The 23,047-nt window shown below is 50.8% G+C and overlaps 1 protein-coding gene across 1 annotated transcript in view; it reads right to left on the bottom strand.

Moving 5' to 3' along the window:
* Positions 1-23,047, bottom strand: part of LOC137363349 (probable G-protein coupled receptor 139) — a 77,916-nt gene that overhangs the window by 49,065 nt on the left and 5,804 nt on the right. The window contains exon 3 of the mRNA XM_068027207.1: positions 22,532-22,756. Coding sequence (XP_067883308.1) covers positions 22,532-22,756 — 225 coding nt within the window. The remainder of the gene's footprint in view (positions 1-22,531; positions 22,757-23,047) is intronic.

A 23,047-nucleotide genomic window follows, 5' to 3' on the forward strand; every position in this document is an offset into this window, starting at 1 on the left:
ACAGACACAGAGCGCAGAAACTGAGAGTTAATATTATGCACACACACACACACACAGACCACAGCCCAGACCCTGAGACTTATATATATGCGCACACACAAACATACACACACACACACAGACACCACAGCCCAGACCCTATGACTTACTTTTATGCACACACACACACACACACACACCACAGCCCAGACACTGAGACTTATATATATGCACACACACACACACACACACACACACACACACACACACACACACACACAGACACCACAGCCCAGACCCTGAGACTTATTTATATGCACACACACACACAATCACACCACAGCCCAGACACCGAGACTTATATATATACACACACACACACCACAGCCCAGACACTGAGTCTTATATATATGCACACACACACATACACACACACACTCACACAAACACCACAGCCCAGACACTGAGACTTATATATATGCACACACACGCATACACACAGTCACACACCACAGCCCAGATACTGAGACTTATTTATATGCACACACACACACACACACCACAGCCCAGACATTGAGACTTATATATATGCACACACACACACACACCACAGCCCAGACACTGAGACTTATTTTTTGCACACACACACACACACACATCACAGCCCAGACACTGAGACGTACATATATGCGCACACCCACACACACACACACACCACTTACCAGACACTGAGACTTATATATATGCACGCACACACACACACACACACACACACAGACACCACAGCCCAGACCCTGAGACTTATTTATATGCACACACACACACACACACACCACAGCCCAGACACCGAGACTTATATATATATACACACACACACACCACAGCCCAGACACTGAGTCTTATATATATGCACACACACACATACACACACACGCTCACACAAACACCACAGCCCAGACACTGCGACTTATATATATGCACACACACGCATACACACACTCACACACCACAGCCCAGATACTGAGACTTATTAATATGCACACACACACACGCACCCCACAGCCCAGACATTGAGACTTATATATATGCACACACACGCATACACACACACCACAGCCCAGACACTGAGACTTATATATCTGCACACACACACATACACACCACAGTCCAGACACTGAGACTTATATATCTGCACACACACACATACACACCACAGTCCAGACACTGAGACTTATATATATGCACACACACGCATATACACACACACACACACACCACAGCCCAGACACTGAGACTTATTTACATGCACACACACACACACATACCACAGCCCAGACACTGAGACTTATATATATGCACACACACGGATACACACACACACACACACACCACAGCCCAGACACTGAGACTTATTTTTTGCACACACACACACACACACAACACAGCCCAGTCACTGAGACTTTTATATACGCACACACACACACACACACAGCACAGCAGAGACACTGAAAATTATATATATGTACACACACACCACAGCCCAGACACTGAGACTTATATATCTGCACATACACACATACACACCACAGTCCAGACACTGAGACTTATATATATGCACACACACACACACACACACACATCACAGCCCAGACACTGAGACTTATATGTATGCACACACACACACCACAGCCCAGACACTGAGACTTACATATATGCACACACACACACACCACAGCCCAGACACTGAGACTTATATATATATGCACACACACACACACACACACACACACACACACACACACACACACACACACACACACACATCACAGCCCAGACACTGAGACTTATATTTATGCACACACACACACACACAAACACACACACCACAGACCAGACACTGAGACTTATATATATGCACACACATACACACACACACACCACAGCCCAGACACTGAGACTTATATATATGCACACACACACACACAAACACACACACCACATCCCAGACACTGAGACTTATATATATGCACACACATACACACACACACACCACAGTCCAGACACTGAGACTTATATATATATCCCACTCGCTCTGTAAAAATGTTGTTCCTCACATCCCCCTGTATCTCTTGCCACAACCTTAACTCTAGTCCTTGTACCATTAACTAATGGGAACATCTTTTCCTGTCTACCTTATCCAAACATGACATCATCTTGTATACCTCTGTCAAATCTCCCCTCAATCTCCTTTACTCCATTAAAAACAATCCCATCTTTTCCAAACTAACTTTGTCGCTAAAATCCTCCATCTCTGGGACCATTCTGGTCAATCTCCTCTACACCCTATCAAGGACCCTCACATCCTTCCGAAACTATGGTGAACGGAACTGGATGCTGTACTCCAGTTGGGGCCTAACCAGAGCTTTATAAAGGTTCGGCATAACTTGCCTTCTTCTGTACTCACCACCTCTGCTTAATTTAGAATAGTCAGTATGGATTTGTTAAGGGAAGATATTGTTTCACCAACTTGATCGAATGTTTTGAAGAAGCAACAAGGAAGATAAATGAGGGTAGTGCAGTTGATGTGGTCTGCATGGATGTTAGCAAGGCTTTTGACAAGGTCCTACATGGCAGACTGGTTCAAAAAATAAAATCCCACGGGATCCAGGGAAATGCAGCAAGGTGGATACAAGATTGGCTCAGTGGCAGGAAAGAAAGGGTAATTGTTGACGGCTGTTTTAGAGACTGAAAGGCTGTTTCCAGTGGCGTTCCACAGGGCTCAGTGCTGGGTCCCCTGCTTTTTGTGGTGCAAGTTAACGATTTGGACGTAAATGTAGGGGACATGATCAAGATGTTTGCAGACGACACGAAGATTGGCCGTGTGGGAGATAGCGAGGAGGATAGCTGTAGACTGCAGAAATATATTGATGGCCTGGTCATATGGGCAGAAACGTGGCAAATGGAATTCAACTTGGAGAAATATGAGGTGATGCATTTGTGGAGGTCAAACAAGGAATACAGGAATAATGTCAAAATACTGAGATGTGTAGAGAAAGTGAGGGACCTTGGATTGAATGTCCACACATCCCTGAAAGTAGCAGCAGAGATCGATAAGGTGGTTAGGAAGGCAGATGGAATCCTTTCCTTTATTAGCCCAGGTACAGATTACAAGAACAGGGAGGTTATGCTGGAACTGTATAACTCATTGATTAGGCCACAACTTGAGTGCTGTGTACAGCTCTGGTCTCCTCAGTACAGAAAGGATGTAATTGTACTAGAGAGGGAACAGAGGAGATTTCCGAGGATGTTGCCAGGAATAGAAAAATGCAGCTATGAAGAAAGATTGGATAGACAGGGGTTGTTCTCCTTGGAACAGAGAAGGCTGAGGGGTGATCTGATTGAAATGAACACAATTATAACGGGCCTGGATAGAGTGGAGGTGAAGACTCTATTCACCATAGCATCGAAGAGGGGGAATAGAGTTAAAGTGATTGGTAGAAAGATCAGAGGGGAGATGAGAGTGGTGGCGGTCTGGAATTCACTGCATGAAAGGATAGTTGAGGCAGAAACACTTAACTCATTCAAAAATCGTCTGGATATGCACCTTAAGTGCTGTAATCTGCAGCTCTACGCACCAAATGCTGGAAGGTGGGATTGGAATAGGTGGATCATTTTCTGGCTGGCGCAGACAAGATGGGCCAAGTGGCCGATTTCTGTGCCTTAACTTTATATGATACTACTAGAATACAAGAATGCTTCCAGGGATTGGGGTGTTTTAGTTACAAGGTTAGTTTGGAGATGATGGAGTTGCTCTCCCTGGAGTAAAGGAGATTGAGAGAGATTTGAAAGAAGTGGACAAGATTATGATAGGTTTAGGTAAGATAGATAAGGAAAAACTGTTCCCATTAACTGATGAAACACGGACTAGGGGACACAGATGGAAGGTTTTGGGTAAGAGATGCAGGGGGAATTTGAGGAAGAACTTTTTTACACAGTGGATGGTAATGAGCTGGAACTCACTGCCCGTGAGGGTGGTGGAAGCCAAGACAATCAGTGATTTCAAAAGGAAATTGGATGGGCACCTGAAGGACATGAATTTGCAGGGATACGAGGATTGAGTGGGGGAATGGGACAGACTGGATTGTTACACAGAGAGACTCATGGAGAGTCCGACTGGTCTCCTCCTGTGTCGTAAATGACTCTATGACTCTCTGTGACTATGTTGGATATGCCGCCCACTCCTGCCTGGGGAAAGATCCGGATGCAGTGAAGATAAATGAAACTGTGACTTTAACAGCCACCGATAACTCCGTCCTCACCCTGGTGTGAGGCTCCAGGTCGTGTTACAAGAGTTGATACAGCTCTGTGACCACTTCCTTATTGAATCAGAGTCACCTCACACACTGCTCCTGGATTAGATGTAGGTAGGGAAAATGCTCTTGGGAAAAACGGGTTGGAAGGCCAGAGCCCCCTCCTCCTCCCTCTTTACAGAGACTCCCCTCTCTGCAGACTCTGCTCCATTTGTTGGTCATGTTTCAGACCCAGAGACACTGTAACTACAGTCCCCATACCTCGTCCAGAGTTGGGTCACCAAATCCACTGCCCTCCCTGAATGTCTGCAGCAGCTCACAACACATCCTCCAGAAAACTATCCACAGCACCTCCACTAACCTTACAATGGCAGAAGTAAGTCAAACCTGTAAGTTGGATGCCTGATCCTTTGAAATAACTTTGGGGGGTGTCAGTGGGGGAGGGTGGGGTGGGGGTTCCTCATGCTGCTGAATCTATGCTCTGCTAAGAGTGACTTACACAGGTGGTCAGTGGACATGCACAGACCAAGTTTCAAAATCGTACATCAGTGCTGCTAAAATGGCTGATTGACATCAGTACAAGCCCTTCCTCACACTAACAACACATACATGGCACCCAGGCTAGATCCCTGCCCAACATGGGACACTGTGCTGACCACACTAAAAGTGACCAGCTGTCAGTTCACATCATTTTATGGATCTAGGTTTCTGTAATGATGGCACCGGTGAAACCGCAGAGTGAAAACCACAGCTGGCGGAGATAGAGAGGGAAAGCAACTCACTTTAAAAATGGAATTGGTAGCAGACTCAAAGGCATAAGATTTACAAGACTATGGGGAATGGACAGGGGAATGGGATTAATTGGACAGGTGAGGACACGGAGGGATTCATACACAATGCTGAGAATATTAAAATTAAGGTTCTGCCAGACCGAGAGGCACTGTTGATCAGTGAGCACAGGGGTGATGTGTGATCGGTATTTGGTGTGAGATAGATATAGGCAGCAGAGTTCTGGATGGGCTGTGGTTTATGGAGATTTAAAACTGGAGGGCGGCCAGGATATAATTTGAAGAGTCAAGTGTGGATTTAACAAAGATACGATGAGGGTTTACGCAGCTGGTAGGCTGAGGCAGATATTACAGAGGTGTTATTCGTTTCAAGGAAACACAATATGCCAATGAGGAATTTTAATTCATCAGTTGGAAACTTACATTAAAGTTTTAATGGAAAGAATCCTGCAGAAAACTGGCAGCCAAGATGGCCACTGCAATTTGTATCTGAAGCACCTTTTCACTTTCCAACTTCTCCAACAGGAGACACATGTCTGATGAGCCTGGACACAAAATAATGGCTTGCTCTTGAGACTGAATTTGCTAAGATTGCATTCATTTGCATGGAATTCAAGGACATCCTGACACACTGACTTTTGAAAGCGTAAACTACTCCAAGTGTAAATAATGGCATCCTGAGCCCTGGGGTGATGGAAATTCCTCACCTTGAATCTCATTAGAAGGCTCCAGAAAATATATTGAGGCAGCCATGAGATCGTCTGACCATTTCTGTGAAAGCTGGGAGTTTCCCCTGGACAAAGACAGACAAGACAGTGATTCAAAATGGAAGAAGCAGAAGGTTGGTTTCCTTCCCCCCTCCCCGAGCACCACCGCACATGCGCCCCCCTCCCAACCAACCCCAAGCCCCGTTCTCTTTCTGTCTCTCTCCAGATGACATCACAAGTTTGAAAACTATTTGCGACTGTGGACCTTCCAAACATACAGATTGCTACAGACTGAGGCACCAGGGGAAAAAGGCCACCTACCAGTCTGCCTTCAAGAAAATCCTGAGCCATGTGGATCAGCCACAATGGGCACCTCGACCAGTCAAAGACTTCAAGAGTCCAACTTCAGCCGGAGGATCAGGGAATTATCAAACCTCACAGACTGCATATTATGTTTTGATTTATTCTGGACTCTAATCCAGCCACGATTTTGCTTCTCATTCTGTAATATATTTGTGTACGTGAGATTCCTGTGTCAGTGGCAGCATAACTGTATAACTTACATTTTTATTATTTTATTTTGATCGTGTTTAGATGTTAAGTGTACTAAACTCACCTCTTTCATGTTTAAACGCAAGAAAGCCTTTCCGATTGGTTCCTTCACTATCACACCAAAGGAAAAAAGTAAAACATCACAAAAATGGTAAATACATTCACGGTTAAAAACGACCAAACACTATTGCGGTCAATTAAGAGGAAGGACTGTGACCCCTCCTCACCTGGCTGTAACAATATGAAGGGTTGGAGATGGAGTTAATATGGGGGTGAACTGAGCTCAACATTAAAGATACCAGAGGCTGTAAACTTCCTGGTTCAGCCTCAGTGAGGGGATTGCAGATTGTGGAGAGGGAGTAGAGTTTGTGACAGAAAGTGAAGACAATGGATTCAGTCTTCTCACGATTTAAATGACAAGAACACTAATTCAGTGAAATATGGTTTATGAATCTATTAGTTGGATACAGAGACTTACCGGGGACACCAATAATAGCGAGGCTGGGATAGTAAATTGTTTGAATCATCTTTAGTGCATAATAGATCCGCCGTTCTAATGTTAGCCAAGTATAATTTGCAGTAACTGAACCAAACCAAAAGGAGAAACTCCTGCTGTCCATTGATGTAACATTCCAATCTATTGTTCTCAGATTCTGACCCATTGTTGTAACATTCCAATCTATTGTTTTCAGATTCTGACCCATTGTTATAACATTCCAATCTAATGTTCTCAGATTCTGACCCATTGTTGTCACATTCCAATCTAATGTTCTCAGATTCTGACCCATTGTTGTAACATTCCAGTCTTTTGTTCTCAGATTCTGATCTATCCTCTCCCTCTCTCTGGAGCCACTGATCCCTGTAAGTGCCGGGTTTGATGCTCCAGCTGACACTATGGGTAAGACATTAAATGAAGACCCTTATTAATAGAAGAGGGGAACCCTCCAGTGACACAATTAGTCTCCAAAGAGACTGACATTAATTACAGTCACTGAACAAACAGGTTGAATTAACCCCTTTCAATCCAGTACTTTTGCACCACAATAAAGTGGAACATTTAGCTGGTCTGGATGGGATGTGTGAGGGTTGCTGAAGGAAGGAATGGTGGAAATAGCAAAGGCACTGGCCAGAAGTGTTGTAAATGTTACATCCTCTTTTGAAAAGGAGAGATTAGATAAACGAGTGCTCGTCCTGAGATATAGATAAATATATAAATGACATAGACTTAGAGTAAAACAAAAACATAATTTCAACTCTTGCAGATGACATGTAAATCATAAATGCTGTCATTAGTGTGGTAGATAGTACCAGTATTAAGGAGGACATGGACAGTCTGGTGGTGACATGAGAATACACAAGGTGACTGAAATCTAACACATAGAATTGGGGAAGTGGTTATTTTGGCAGGGATAATAAGGGGAGTGAATAGAAACTGAACTGCACCATTTAATAGATGGTACAGGAGCACAGAGACTGGGTGTGTATGTACAGACATCTTCGATGGTGGCTGGACAAGTGGTGAAGGATTTAAAAAGGCATAGGGGATCGTTAGCTTTAGAACTAGAAGCAAAGAATTAAAAAATAACAACACAAGAACATTCTGCGAAGACTAGATAAATGACTGTTTAAGCCTCAGCTGGAATATTGTGTCCCATTCTGGACACCACACTTTATGAAGGATTTCAAGTCCTTGGAGATGATGCCTTGGTGATATACTAGAATGGTAACAGGGATGAGGGACTTCAGTTATGTGGAGAGAAGCTAAGATTGTTCTCCTTCGAGCAGAGAAGATAAAAGGGAGATTTAATCGAGGGGCTCAAAATGATGATGTGTGTTTCTCGAATAAATAAGGAGAATCTGGTTTCACTGGATGAAGGGTCAGTAACCAGTTTAATGTTGATTAACAAACAAACAGAGGAGAGATGAGGAGATTTTCATTTCTTTATACAGCGAGTGTTTATGATTTGGAATTCACTTCCTGAAAGGGTTGTGGAAGCAGATTTAACAGAAACTTTCAGTCGGGAATTGGATCAATACTAACAGGGTGATTTACTGGACTGGGAGAAAAGAACAGGGGAGAGGAATCATTGGAAATCTCCTTCAAAGAGCTGGAACTGGTACGATTTGTGGAATAGTCTCCTCCTGTGCTGTGTGATTCTCTGACTGTCTGATAACAGAAACCATTGAGTACGTATCTCACGTGCACAATTAACATTCAGCAGTTTTTAATCCCGAGATTAATCGTTACTTGTTTTCTGATGAAGACAACAACAGAAAGACAAACACAAGGAGCTGGTGAGGTAAATTGTGTTGACAATTTGTTTATTGAGTTATGACGTCTCTCTCTGATCACAGACCTCGCCTGGTTTCAATCAGTCAATGACAAACTCATTGATTTTATTGCTATTTTATTTCTTGTCTATTTGTTCTCATGATATGGGTGATACTGACAATGCTGGCATTACTTCCCCATCCCTGGTTACCATGAAAAAATGGTGGGCCTTCATCTTGAACCACTGCAGTCTGTGTTGTGAAGGTTTTCCCTCAAACAAACTAACATCTAGATTTTGAGGAGGCAGTTTCATTACTGAGTAGTTCGGAATGAGTTGGGTCAGAAACCTAGGATTAGAATTTTAAAATCGAGGCTTTACTGGATAAGGAACCAACGTAAGTCAGTGAGCACAGGAGTGAGGGATGAACGGGACTTGGTGTAAAGGCCTGTAACCCGACCCGAACCCGATGGGACCCGACGACATGTGTCCGGCCACTCTTCCGAACTCGACCTTTGGGCTTGGATCTGCTCCCATGTCGTTCTGTCGGGTTCGGGCCGGGTTTTTGTTCGTGAGCTGAGCAGGCCTTTATCTTGGTGCGAATTTGGATGGGAATTTTATTTGTGCTGAATTTTATGGCAGGGGCAGCACGGCTTAGATACAGAATAAAGCTGCCTCTAAACTGTTAAGTTAAACACTCCCAGGACATGTACAGCATGGGGTTAGATACAGAGTAAAGCTCCCTCTCCACTGTCCCCATCAAACACTCCCAGGACATGTACAGCATGGGGTGAGATACAGAGTAAAGCTCGCTCTCCACTGCCCCATCAAACACTCCCAGGACAGGTCCAGAATGGAGTTAGATACAGAGTAAAGCTTCCTCTGCACTGTTCCCATCAAACACTCCCAGGATAGGTACAGCACTGGGATTGGCTGCTCTCTGATTTGGGAGCCTGAGTGTTGAGAGCCTCAACGAGGTGCAGCTGAGAGTGCTGGTGGCAGTTGGAGGTTGCAGAGGTGGAGAGAGGAGCTGCACTGAGGAAGGGAGAGCAGCTACCAACAAGCAGAGGAAAACTCCAACAACAGTCTCCATTAAAGAGAAGAAAGGGACATTTTTTGGAAACAAGGCTTTGTCTGGAGGTGGGTGCTGAACACCAGTAATTTACTTTGGACTGTTGGGGGACGAACAAGTGGCTGGAACAACAAGGGGTGGGGCTGCCAATTCAGCAGGAATCTGTGCTGCTGCAAAAGCACACAGGGAAGTTTCCTCCCCACCCCAATTGCCAAGCCAGGGTCAGCTGAAGCTGCCCAGCTAAACAGACGGAAGGGGATAGATAGTGCCTGGGCAGCTTCAGCTGACCCAGGTGAAGACGACTCCCCCAACCAGAAGACCGGAAGACCAACTTCAAAGACTGTTTGTTTTAAGTGTACTGTGAGCACCACCTCCAGAAAGCAAGTCATCCCTTCCAGCCTGCCTTTGCCTCTCCTCTCTTACCTCAGCCTCTCCACTAACCTGTTGTTTGTTTGTTTGTCTTTTCAAATTTTTCTGTGAGTCGCTGTTATTTAGTGTGCAAGTCCACAATTTGGGGTGGGTTTAGCTCTTAGACCCATGGCAAGCCCTTCATCACCGGTGGCGGGGCCCTCTACTACCTACGCAGCTGCAGCTTCTGTGGCTGCCCACGTGGCCCTGTCACCCTTTAAATTATTGACATGCAGCCATGGGGTGAAGAGCTATCCCCACCCCAACATGTCTATTGAGGCCTGCGTTAAGGCAATGGCCGTGGTTGTCGGCCCCTCGGCCATTGTTGCGGCCTCAAAGATGTATGGGAAGGCTGTGTTCTTTTTGAAGACCGAGCGGGCGGTGTCCCTGGCCCTGAGTAAAGGGCTCACTGTGGGGGGGACCTTCCTGCCAGTGGCCCCTCTGGGGGCCACTGCGCATCGGATAATGTTGTCCAACGTCCCACCCTTCATTCCCAGTGAGCTCCTCCTCCCCCACCTGCACCATCTGGGGGAGGTGAGGTCGGGGATCACCCCAGTCCGGCTTGGTCTTCGGGAGCACAGCCTCCAACATGTCTACTCCTTCCGCCACCAGTTATTTATGCAGCTGGCGCGGGAGAAGGACACGGAGGGCCAATTTAATGTGGAGTTCCAGGGGACGGCCTACCGCGTCTTTTGGACCTCGGACGGGGCGCGGTGCCACGTCTGCAAGGGGGTGGGGCATGTTCGGAAGAACTGCCCCAACCTCCCGGCCGCCAGCTCCACCTCGGCGGCCCAGAGTGGTTCCACAGCACCTCCTCCCACTCCCCCCGCACATCCAACAGACACCGCTCAGTCGGTTCCGGAGGCTGTGGATTTCACAGCCTCTGGCGGGGAGGGGAGCGTCCGTCCGAGCGGAAGGAAGACGCGGGGAAAAAAGAAACATCGTGAGGCGCGTCCCCTGGACACTTTGACCCAACCCGAGCCTGAGCTCAGCCCAAAGCCCATTCCCATGGAATCCACCTGTCCCAGGGCTGGGCTCAGGCCCAGGGTGACTAAAAATGGAAAAAAGGGTGCGGAGGCGGAGGCCTCTGATGACATGCAGGTCTCTGAGTCTCCGCGCCCAAGTGCGAAAAAGAGGAGAAGGCACCCCTCCACATAAATAACACGAGGCCCTGAGGGGCAGGGCCCATCTGTTGGAGGGGAGCCGCCTCCTGTTTCTGGTCCTCGGGTTCACCCTACCGCCACCACCAAGGCTGCAAAGTCCGGGCAGGTGCTCCCTATTCCTCAGGATGGAGGGGAGGGGATGGCCCCGGTACGTGAGGCCCCTCCTGAAGGAGTAACTGGGGCCCTGCTTGTGGTGGGGGAGCCTGGGGAAACCGCCCATTCCGCCACTGCTACTGGGTCGGGTGCCCTGAATGAAGGGGAGGGCGAGGCCCCAGAGGGTCGGGCCTCCCAGCCGGAGTCCACCACCAACCAGGAGACACCCGACCCAGTTATAACTGAGAATGCTGCCCCATCTGCTGGGCCTGTGGGTGCTGGCGGAGCGGGAGATGGCCTCCTCTCGCCGCCTCCAGTCTCGGCTCCGGCTGGTTTCCCGGAGTCCGGAACTTCTGTCTCCCCTGGACCACTCATTGGCCTGGGGATGGAGGTGGAGGGGGTCCTGAACCGCTGGTGCCTACAGGCTCCAGTTTCACAATAGAACCCAGAGAGGACTCCTCCGACATCGATCCTGGGGGTGGGATCGTGACGGAGGCGGGACCAGCTGGCGCGGCCGGGACGTCCGCCCCACAGTGTGTGGTGGACGTGTCGACCGCTGGCGGTGACGACCCGGAGGAGGATGGGGATTCGGTGCGGTGCACGGAGGATGATCTTGATTCCATCGCCAGTGAGGTGGTGGAGTCCCTCGTGCCTCCCACCGAATCTCCTCTCATCCCCACGGCGGAACTCCGGGATTTCCTCGCGGCTTGCAGAGGTTGCCGCAATAAAGTTCAGCTGGCCCTCGACCGTTGGTCGAATCTGGCGCTGATCATCCAGTCCGTCCGTGCCGCCCTTAAGATAGCGGGCAAGCGCGCGGACGTGAAACTGGTTGAGAGGCGCCGTTTTAATGTGTTCCTCAATGGGTTGCTGGGGGAGTGGAGGGCCAGGTGCACTTCCACTCCCTCCTCACAGTGAGGTGTTGGTGACGGGTTTTAAGTACCTTTGACATGAAGATAACCATAGCCAGCCTCAACATCAACGGCAGCAGAGGGGCTCACCGCAGATTTCGCAATCTCTCAGTCCTTAGGGAAGGGAGATACGCGGTGAGCTTTCTGCAGGAAACCCACACCGTTCCGGGAGGCGAAGCCACCTGGCTCCTGGAGTGGCAGGGTGGGGTCTACATGAGTCACCTCACCCCTATTTCTAGTGGGGTGGCTATCTTGTTGGCCCCGACTTTTCAGCCGGAGATCTTGGGGGTCAAGGAGCTAGTGCCGGGCCGCTTGCTCCACCTCGCCCATCGCCTGGGTAGCGTGCCGCTCCACTTTGTGAACGTGTACGCGCCCAGGCCCGGCGCTTTGCAAGCGCGCTTCTTTGAAGAAGTGTCCGCTCTCTTGAGCTCCATCGATAGCGGCGAGTGCATCATCCTCGGGGGGGATTTTAACTGCACCCTCGAGGTGGGGGATCGCTCCGGTCCCAAGCGCGGCCAAGCGTCGGTGGAGAAGTTGAGGGGACTGATCAGCTCCCTTAACTTGGTGGACGTCTGGCGGAATCTCCATCCCGACTCCAGCGCCTTCACGTGGAGGTCTGGAGGAGGAGGGTCGCGAATCGACCGCCTCTACATTTCGCATGTGTACGTCTCCCGCGTTTCGGCGGCCTCCATGCTGCTGGTGCCGTGCTCGGACCACCGCCTGGTGTGGGCGGAGTTCACTCCGCTCCGCACGCGGGCGGGGTCCGCGTATTGGCACTTTAACAACCGGCTGCTGGAGGACGTGCGATTTCGGGACTCGTTCTGTCGATTCTGGGCCGACTGGAGAAGGAAGCAGGGGGGCTTCCCCTCCTTGAGGCTATGGTGGGATGTGGGCAAGACTCACATCCACGTCTTCTGTCAGGAGTACGCGAAGGGGTCGACCAAGAGGCGGGAAGCCGAGATCGGGCACCTTGAGAGGGAGGTGCTCGACTTGGAATCCCGCCTCGGTCATGCCGTCGCGGACCCGGCCCTGTGGCAGGCGTACAAAGAGAAGAAGGGCGCGCTGAGGAACCTGCAGCTCATAGGGTCCCGAGGCGCGTACGTGAGGTCGCGGATCCAGCTCCTGGAAGATTTGGACTGCGCCTCACCCTTCTTCTACTCGCTGGAAAAATGGCGGGGGATCCATAAGCAGCTCATCGAGCTGCTGGCCGACGACGGATCCTCCATCACCGATCCGGAGGGAATGGGCCTCCTGGTCCGGACGTATTACAGTGCGTTGTTCTCTCCGGATCCGTCCAGCGAGGATGCGCGCAGAGTTTTGTGGGAGGACCTGCCGCAGGTCAGCCCGGAGGGCGCCGAAGGATTGGAGGCTCCGCTCACGTTGGCGGAGCTGACTGGCGCCCTCCACCAGCTCTCGAGGGGCAAATCCCCAGGGCTGGATGGGTTGACAGTGGAGTTTCTCAGGGCGTTCTGGGACGTCCTGGGGGACGATTACGCGCGGGTCCTGGGGGAAAGCCTGGCGACCGGGGAGATGCCCCTCTCGTGGCGCAGGGCGGTCATCGTCCTGCTGCCGAAGAGGGGCGATCTCCGCCTGCTTAAAAACTGGCGTCCGGTCTCCCTCCTCAGCACGGATTATAAGATCTTTGCCCGGGCTATGTCTACCCGCCTGGGCTCCGTGCTGGCCCACATGATCCACCCCGACCAGTCCTACACGGTCCCGGGCCGGTCCATCCAGGACAACATCCACCTGGTCCGGGACCTGATCCATCTTTCCCAGAGGACTGGTCAGTCGGTCGCCTTTCTCTCCCTCGATCAGGAGAAGGCGTTCGACAGGGTGGATCACGATTACCTTTTCGGGACTCTGCGCGCTTTCGGACTCGGGCCGCATTTCGTGGCCCGGGTCCGACTTTTATACGCCACCGCAGAGTGTCTAGTCCAAGTTAACGGGTCCTTGACGGCGCCCCTTCGATTTGGGAGAGGAGTGCGTCAGGGGTGCCCCATGTCCGGCCAATTGTATACCATCTGCGTGGAGCCCTTCCTGTGCCTGCTTCGCAGGAGGTTGACGGGATTGGCTCTGCGCGAGCCGGCCATGCGGGTCGTCCTCTCGGCTTACGCCGACGACGTGCTCCTCGCAATCACAGATCCCGTTGACTTGCGGAGGATGCGTGACTGCCAGCAGACCTTTTCTGCTGCGTCCTCCGCGAGGATCAATTGGGAGAAATGTTCCGGACTCCTGGTTGGTCAGTGGCGGATGGACTCCCTGCCGGAGGAGATGACAACTTTTGCGTGGAGCACCAAGCACCTCCTCTATCTGGGAGTCCACCTTAACCCCGCTGAGGAAGCCTGGCCGGCAAACTGGCAGGAGTTGGAGGCGAAAGTCACCGCTCGGCTGGGGCGCTGGACAGGACTGCTCCGAGTGCTTTCCTACAGGGGCCGAGCGTTGGTCATAAACCAACTGGTGGCCTCCATGCTGTGGTACCGGTTGGTCACTTTGGCCCCGCCCCCTGTATTTGTCACCAAGATCCAGAAGAAACTCGTCGATTTCTTCTGGGGCAAGAGGAAACACTAGGTCTCTGCCGCGGTCCTGAGTCTCCCGATCGAGGAGGGCGGTCAGTCGCTGGTGTGCGTCCGCACCCAGGCTGCGACTCTACGCCTTCGGACCCTGCAGAGATACCTGTACGTCGAGCGTCCTCCCAGATGGTGTGCGCTGGCGACGTATTTTTTCCGCCAGTGTCTCTGCCTTCAAGACGACACGCAGCTCCCGGTGTAGTCCGTTAGCGGCGCCTCTCTGAGGGAGCTGCCTGTCTTTTACCGGGATCTTTTCCGAGTCTGGAACATGGTCGCCTCCAGTCAGGGCGCTCCCCCGCCGGCGGAGGAGAGCGCCTCGGCTGTCCGGGCGACCGACTCCGGGGACGGTCCGGCGGGCGGAGGAGCAGCCGAAACCCCCGGGAGGCCCCTCACTGCTGGTGGCGAGGGGGCTCGGGAGTGCGGAGCGATCCCCGCCCAGCTGACCCCCGCTCGGCCGGAACTGCTCATCGGACCCAGGCCCCGAAACCCTCCTCGGGAGCCGCTCCCGCACAACCCGAGCCGCCTCTCGGAAATGCCCTCCGTGCCATTCCAATCGGCGCGGAGGGGTTTCCTGTACGGGCTGCTCCTGCACACTCTCCACTTCCTCGCCCTCGTCAGCCGGCCGGACACGCCCTGGCGTTCCGCGTTGCCATCTGGCAGCGAGGGGAATCCCCGATGGAGGTCTCTCTACGCGGGAGTCTTCCCCCTTTACATCGGGGACCTGGGGTGGAGGGTGCTGCACAGAGCAGTCCCGTGCAATAGGCTTTTAAGTAGGTTCACGGACTCCCAGGCCAGCTGTACTTTCTGCGGCCTGGACGAGTCCGTGTTCCACATTTATATGGAGTGTGCGAGGTTGCAGCCCCTATTTGAGTATCTGAAGGGGCTGCTCCTCAAATTCTGGCTGCACTTCAGTCCCACGCTCCTGATCTTTGGGCACCCGGTGCGGAGGGGCTTGGGCCGGGATCAGGATCTCCTCGTCGGTCTGCTCTTGGGCCTGGCCAAGGTGGCAATTCACAGGTCCAGGTTGCGGGCCGTCGGGGCTTCCGTCCTCCCCGATTGCCTGCCCCTCTTCCGCGGTTACGTTCGCGCCCGGGTGTCCCTGGAAAAGGAGCATGTGGTGTCCGCCGGTACGCTTGAGGCCTTCCGCGACCGGTGGGCACTGCAGGGACTGGAGTGCATCGTCGACGCCGAGAATGGCATTTTAATTTGAGTTTTTTGTTTATTTATCTGGTTTTAATAAAGTTATTTTAAAACTGTAAATATGTATATAAAGGGGGCCTGAGCAATAAAGGCCCCCTCGACATATAAAAAATATATAAAGGGGGCCTGAGGAATAAAGGCCCCCTCGACATAAATTAAAAAAAAAAAACGGGGTTAGATACAGAGTAAAGCTCCCTCTACACTGTCCCCATCAAACACTCCCAGGACAGGTACAGTACGGGGGTTAGATACAGAGTAAAGCTCCCTCTACACTGTCCACATCAAACACTCCCAGGACAGGTACAGTACGGGGTTAGATACAGAGTAAAGCTCCCTCTACACTGTCCCCATCAAACACTCCCAGGACAGGTACAGTACGGGGGCTAGATTTAAAAAAAATGGAGTTAGATGCAGAGTAAAGCTCCTTCTACACTGCCCCCATCAAACTATCCCAGGACAGGTACAGCTCGGGGGTTAGATTAAAAAAAACAGGGTTGGAGAAAAAAATGGGGTAAAAAAGAAAAAAATGTGTTAGATACAGACTAAATCTTCCTCTGCACTGTTCCCATCAAACACTGCCAGGACAGGTACAGCACGTGGTTAGATACAGAGTAAAGCTCCCTCTACACTGTTCCCATCAAACACTCCCAGGACAGGTACAGTACGGGGGTCAGATACAGAGTAAAGCTCCATCTACACTGTCCCCAGCAAACACTCCCAGGTCGGGTACAGCACGGAGTTAGATACGGAGTAAAGCTCCCTCTACACTGTTCCCATCAAACACTGACAGGACAGGTACTGGATGAGAGCAACCGATTTAAAGCATTTCTTAATGGGTTGCTGTGGGAGTGGAAGACAAGGTGCACTTCTGCTTCCACCTCACAGTGAAGTGTTGGTGACGGTTCTAAATACCTTTGACATGAAGATAACCATAGCCAGCCTCAGCATCAACGGCAGCAGAGGGTCTCACCACAGATTTCACAATCTCTCAGTCCTCAGGGAAGGGAGATACGTGGTGAGCTTTCTGCAGGAAATCCACACGGTTCTGGGAGACGAATCAAGCTGGTTTCTGGAGTGGCAGGGTGGGGTCTACATGAGTCACCTCACCCTTATTTCTCGTGGGGTGGCTATCTTGTTGGCCCGACTTTTCAGCCAGGTATCTTGGGGGTGAAGGAGCTAGTGCCAGGCTGCTCGCTCCACCTCGCTGTTCACCTGGGCAGCGTGCCGCTCCACTTTGTGAACCTGTACACTCCCAGGCCCGGCGCGTTGCAGGCACGCATCAAAGAAGAAGTGTCCATTCTCTTGAGCTCCGTCGATAACACCAAGTGCATCATCCTCGTTGTGGGGAGGGTGGATTTTAACTGTATCCTCGAGGTGGGGGATCGCTCCGATCCCCAGCGTGGCCAATCATTGATGGAGAATTTTAGAGTACCGATCAGCTCCCTCAACTTGGTGGACGTCTGGCGGAATCTCCAAACCGACTCCAGCGCCTTCACATGGAGGTCTGGAGGAGGGTCCTGAACCGACCACCTCCACTTTTCACAGGCGTACGAATCCCGCGTCTCGACGGCCTCCATGCGGCTGGAGCACGGACCACCAGTTGGTGTGGGCGGAGTTCACTCCACTCCATACACAGGCGGCGTCCATGTGGCAGGACCATGGACCACCAGTTGATATGGGCAGAGTTCACTCCGCTCCACACACAGGCGGCGTCCATGTACTTCGACTTTAACAACCGGCATCTGGAGGACAAGTGATTTCTAGATACATTCCGTCGATTCTGGGACGACTGGAGAAGGAAGCAGGGGGACTTCCCCTCCTTGAGGGCAAGGTGGGATGTGGGCAAGACTCACATCCGTGTCTTCTGTCAGGAGTACGTGAAGGGGTCGACCAAGCGGCGGGAAGCTGCCCTCGGGTACTAAAAGAGGGAGGTGCTCGACTTGGAGTCCCGCCTCGGTCATGCCGTCGCGGACCCGGCCCTGTGGCAGGCATACAAAGAGATGAAAGGCACGCTGAGGGACCAGCAGCTCATAGCGTTCTGAGGCGTGTACGTGAGGTCACGGATCCAGATCCTGGAAGATTCGGACCGCACCTCACCCTTCTTCTACACTCTGGAAAAAATTCCGGGAGGCCTGTAAGCAGCTCGTTGAGCTTCTGGCCGAAGATGGATTCTCCATCACGGATCGGGAGGGAATGGGCCACCTGCTCCATACATATTACAGTGCATTGTAATGTCCAGCGAGGACGCGCGCAGAATTTTGTGGAGGACCGTCTGAAGGTCAACCCGAAGGGTGCAGAATGATCGGAGGCATCGCTCACATTGGCAGAGCTGACCAGTGCCCTCAACCAGCTCTCGAGTGAAAAATCGCCAGAGCTGGGAGGACTGACCCTGGAGTTCCTCAGGGCATTCTAGGACATCTTGTGGGACGATTATGCGTGGGTCGTGGGGGGACGACTGGCGGCCGGGGAGATGACCGTCTCGTGGCACAGGGAAGTGATCATCTTGATGCTAAAGAGGGGCGATCTCCGCCTGCTTAAAAACTGGCGTCCGGTCTCCCTCCTCGGCACGGATTGTAAGATGCATGACTGGGCTATGTCTACCCGATTAGGCTCCGTGCTGGCCCACAAGATCCACCCCGACCAATCCTACATGGTCCCGGGCCGGTCCATCCAGGACAACATCCACCTGGTCTGGGACCTGATTCATCATTCCCAGAGGACTGGTCTGTCGGTCGCCTTTCTCTCCCTCCATCAGGAGAAGGCGTTCGACGGAATGGGTCACAAATCTCTTTTCCGGACTCAGCACATATTCGGACTCGGGCCAAATTTTGTGGCCGTGCCCGACTTTTATACCTGCAGCAGGGTGTCTGGTCAAAGTTAACAGGTCCTTGACGGCGACCCTTAACTTTGGACAGGAATGCCTCAGGGATACCCCTTGTCCGGCCAATTGTATACCAGCTGCTTGGAGACTTTCCTGTGCCTGCTTCGCAGGAGGTTGACAGAGTTGGCTCTGCGCGGTCCAGGCATGTTGCTCGTCCTCTCGGCTTATGCCGCAGTGTTGGATCTGCATGGCGCGGGCATGATGGTCGTCCTCCCAGCTTATGCCGATGATGTGCACCTCATGGTCACAGATCCTGTTGACTTGCAGAGGATGCATGAGTGCCAGCAGACCTTTTCTGCTGCATCCTCCGTGAGGATCAATTGGGAGAAGTGTTATTTATTTTTATTTATTTAGAGATACAGCACTGAAACAGGCCCTTCGGCCCACTGAGTCTGTGCCGACCAACAACCACCCATTTTTACTATCCCGACAGTAATCCCATATTCCCTATACTAGGGGCAATTTACAACGGCCAATTTACCTATCACCTGCATGTCTTTGGATGTGGGAGAAAACCGGAGCACCCGGTGAAAACCCACGCAGACACAGGGAGAACTTGCCAACTCCACACAGGCAGTACCCAGAATTGAACCTGGGTCCCTGGAGCTGTGAGGCTGCGGTGCTAACCACTGCGCCACTGGTGGGTCAGTCGTGGGTGGACTCCCTACGGGAGCAGTTAACACCTTTTACATGTAGTACCACGCATACCTTTGTCTGGGAGTCCACCTGAGGAAGCCTGGTTGGCAAACAGGCAGGGATTGGAGGCGAAAGTTACGACTCGCCTTGACAGCACTGTTCCAAGTGTTTTCCTACATGATCACAAACCAAGTGGTGGCCTCGATGCTGCCGTATCGGTTGATCACTTTGGCTGCACCCCCTGCTTTTGTCAACAAGATCAAGAAGAAACTCGTTGATTTCTTCTGGGCGGCAGTCACTGGTGGGGCACTGTACCAAGGCTGTGACTCTCTATCTTCGGAGATACCTTGCAGAGATACTTGTACATCGAGCATCCTCCCAGATGAAGTACACTGCAGATGTATTTTGTTACTGCCTCTAAGATAACATGCAGCTCCCGGCACAGAGCATTAGCCAAACCTCTTTGAGCGAGTTGCCTCTGTTTTACTGGGATCTATTCAGTGTCCAGAACATGGTCGCCTCCAGTCAGGGTGCTTCCCCGCCTGCGGAGGAGAGCACATCGGCTCTCCGGCGGCAGGCTCCGGGGATGGACTGATGGGCAGAAGTCTAGCTGAAGCCCCTGAGACGCCCCTCACTGCTGGTGACAATGTGGGCTCAGGATTACGAAGCTCTCCCGGCGGAGCTGACCCCCATTTGGCTGGAACTGCTCATCAGACCCAAGCCCCAAAACTCTCCTCAGGAGCCTGTGCTGCAGAACCTGAGCCACCTCTGGAAAATGCCCCCCCCCCCCCCACCACTGCCATTCTACACAGCGTGGAGGGGTTTCCTGTATGGGCTGCTCCTACACACTCTCCACTTCCTCGCCCTTCTCACCCACCCAGACACGCCGTGGTATTCTGTGTTGCCTTCTGGTGGCAAGAAAAATACCGGTGGATGTCTCTCTCCATGGAATTCTTCCCGCTTTACTTCGAGGAGCTGGGGTGGAGGGTGCTGCACAGGGCAGTCCCGTGCAAGAGAGACTTAAGCACATTCACGGTCTCCCAGGCTGCCTGTAATGTCTGTGGTCTTGGACGGGTCTTTGTTCCATGATTATATGGAATGTGTGAGGTTGCAGCCCCTGTTTGCATATTTAAAGGAACTGCTTCTCAAGTTCTGGCTGCACTTCAGCCCCACTCTGCTGATCTTTGTCCAGAGATGCGTGGGCCATGAGGAGAATCTCCTCGTCACTCTGCTCTTAGGCCCGGCCAAGGTGGCAATTCACAGATCCAGGTTGCGGGCCATCTGTGGGTCCGTCCGCCCTGATAGCCTGCTCCTCTTCCGTGGTTACTGGCGAAGGAGCATGCGGTGTCCACCAGTACGCTTGAGGCCTTCTCTGACTGGTGGGCACTGCAAGGGCTGGAGTGCATCATCAATGCGGACAATGCTGTTTTAATATGTGTTTTTGTTTTATTTCTCTGTTTTCCATAACGTTATTTCAAAAATTGTATAAAAATTGGGCCTCAGCAATAAAGGCCACAAACAAAAACAAAAAAAAACTTAGTTAGGTAAAAAACAAACTGTGTAGATACAGAATAAAGCCCCTCTACATTGTTCATTTAAACACTCCCATGACAGGCACAACACTAAGGAAAACAAAAACAGGGTCAGATGCAGAGTAACATTTGGTTGGCTGGTTCCAGGATTTATAAACTTGAGCTGTGTTTAGAGGAGGCAGACCTTTATCTCCAAGACGGCACATTCAGGTTCTCAGTGGAGTCCTGAAGATGTTGGGACTGGCTGACTGTTTCAGACTGAACTTTCCCTGGCTGCTGCCAATATGATGTACTGAGCATGCTCACACACCAACTGTACATCTTTCAGTTCCTGTACCTCTCCCCATTGACATGGAGGCCCCGCAGAGCTACCTACACCATCAGGAATCCCGCTATCCTGACAAAGCCACTGGAACTCTGATATGTCTTCTCCCTGCTGAGGGAGTAAATGATGTATTCACCTCTCTCTGTAACGATAGGGGAGGTGAGTGGTGGTTCCTCATGCTGCTGAATACATGTTCAGCTGAGAGTGACTAACACAGGTGGTCAGTGCATATGCCCAGACCAAGTTTCTAAAATGTGTGTCAAAGCTGCCAGGTGCCCTGCCCAAAATGCAGCTCCATGTGAGACAAGCTTGAAGTGACCAGCAGCATTCCCCACACCATTGTACAGTTTCTGGCTTTGTAGCACTGACACCAGTGGCTCAAATGAGCCCAAAATCACGGCCAGGGAGAGAGACAGAGGGACAGAAATTTACTTTATGGGGAATGCGTAGAGATGTGGGAAACTCAGAGAGAAATTGGGGATGTGATCATATAAAAGGCAAAATACTCCCAGATGAGGAGCCAATGTAGATGAGATGGGTGCGAGGGAGATGGGGTGAATAGGATTCACTGAGAGTTAGGCAGAAGAGCTTTGGATGGGCTGTGGTCTCTGAAAGTTTATAACTGGGAGGCTGACAAGGGTAACATTAAGGCAGTGAATTTTACAAAGGTGGGATAAGTGTTTCTGCAGCTGATGGATTGTGGAAGGGGACAATATTATAGAGCTGGCAGTAGACAGGATTGATACTGGAGAGGATATAGATCCAAACTCACTCAGGGTGAAAAGTATCACCAAGATTGTGAACAGTCTCATTCAGCCTCAGATATTAAGTGGAGAGGGAGATGGAGTCCATAGATGGGGAGCATAGTTTGTGATGAGGACCAAATAGTAAAATTACAAGAAAAGTAATGCAGTGAAAAAGTTGTTTACGATCTCATAGCTCTACACAGGGACATTCCAAGAACACCAACAGCAGCAACATTAAGAGAGTAAATTACAGGTACAGTTTTTCAGAGTCCATACCCAGTAGCAGAGACTGACCAGGAGTAACAGCAGCAGCAAGGAGGGGAGAATAAATAACAAGAGCAGTAATGCAGTTAAACATGGTTTATAGAATTAATAGCTGGACAGAGAGACTTACCAGGAACACCAACAATAGCAAGGATGGGATAGTAAATGTGTTGAATGATCAAAAGTGTGTATCTGATCCGAGATGTTAATGATAGCCAATCATAATTTATAGAAAGATAGTCAAACTCCCAGATGAAACTCCTGTCCATTGTTGTAACATTCCAATCTATTGTTCTTTGATTCTGATATAATGTTGTAACATTCCAATCTATTGTTCTCAGATTCTGACCCATTGCTGTAACATTCCAATGCATTGGTCTCAGATTCTGATCTCTCCGCTTCCCCTCTTTGCAGCAGCTGATCCCTGTTAGTGCCGAGCGTGATGCTCCCACTGACACTATGGGATAACACATTGAAAGAACTCCCTTATTAATAGAAGAGGGAAACCCTCCAGTGACACAATTAGGCTCCATGGAGACTGACATTAATTACAGTCACTGAACAAACAGGTTCAGTTAACACTTTTCAATTCAACACTTATTGTACCACAATAAAGTAGAACAGTTATCTGGTCTGGATGGGATGT

The sequence above is a fragment of the Heterodontus francisci genome, unplaced genomic scaffold (assembly GCF_036365525.1).
Source record: "Heterodontus francisci isolate sHetFra1 unplaced genomic scaffold, sHetFra1.hap1 HAP1_SCAFFOLD_627, whole genome shotgun sequence".
Taxonomy (NCBI): Eukaryota; Metazoa; Chordata; class Chondrichthyes; order Heterodontiformes; family Heterodontidae; genus Heterodontus; species Heterodontus francisci.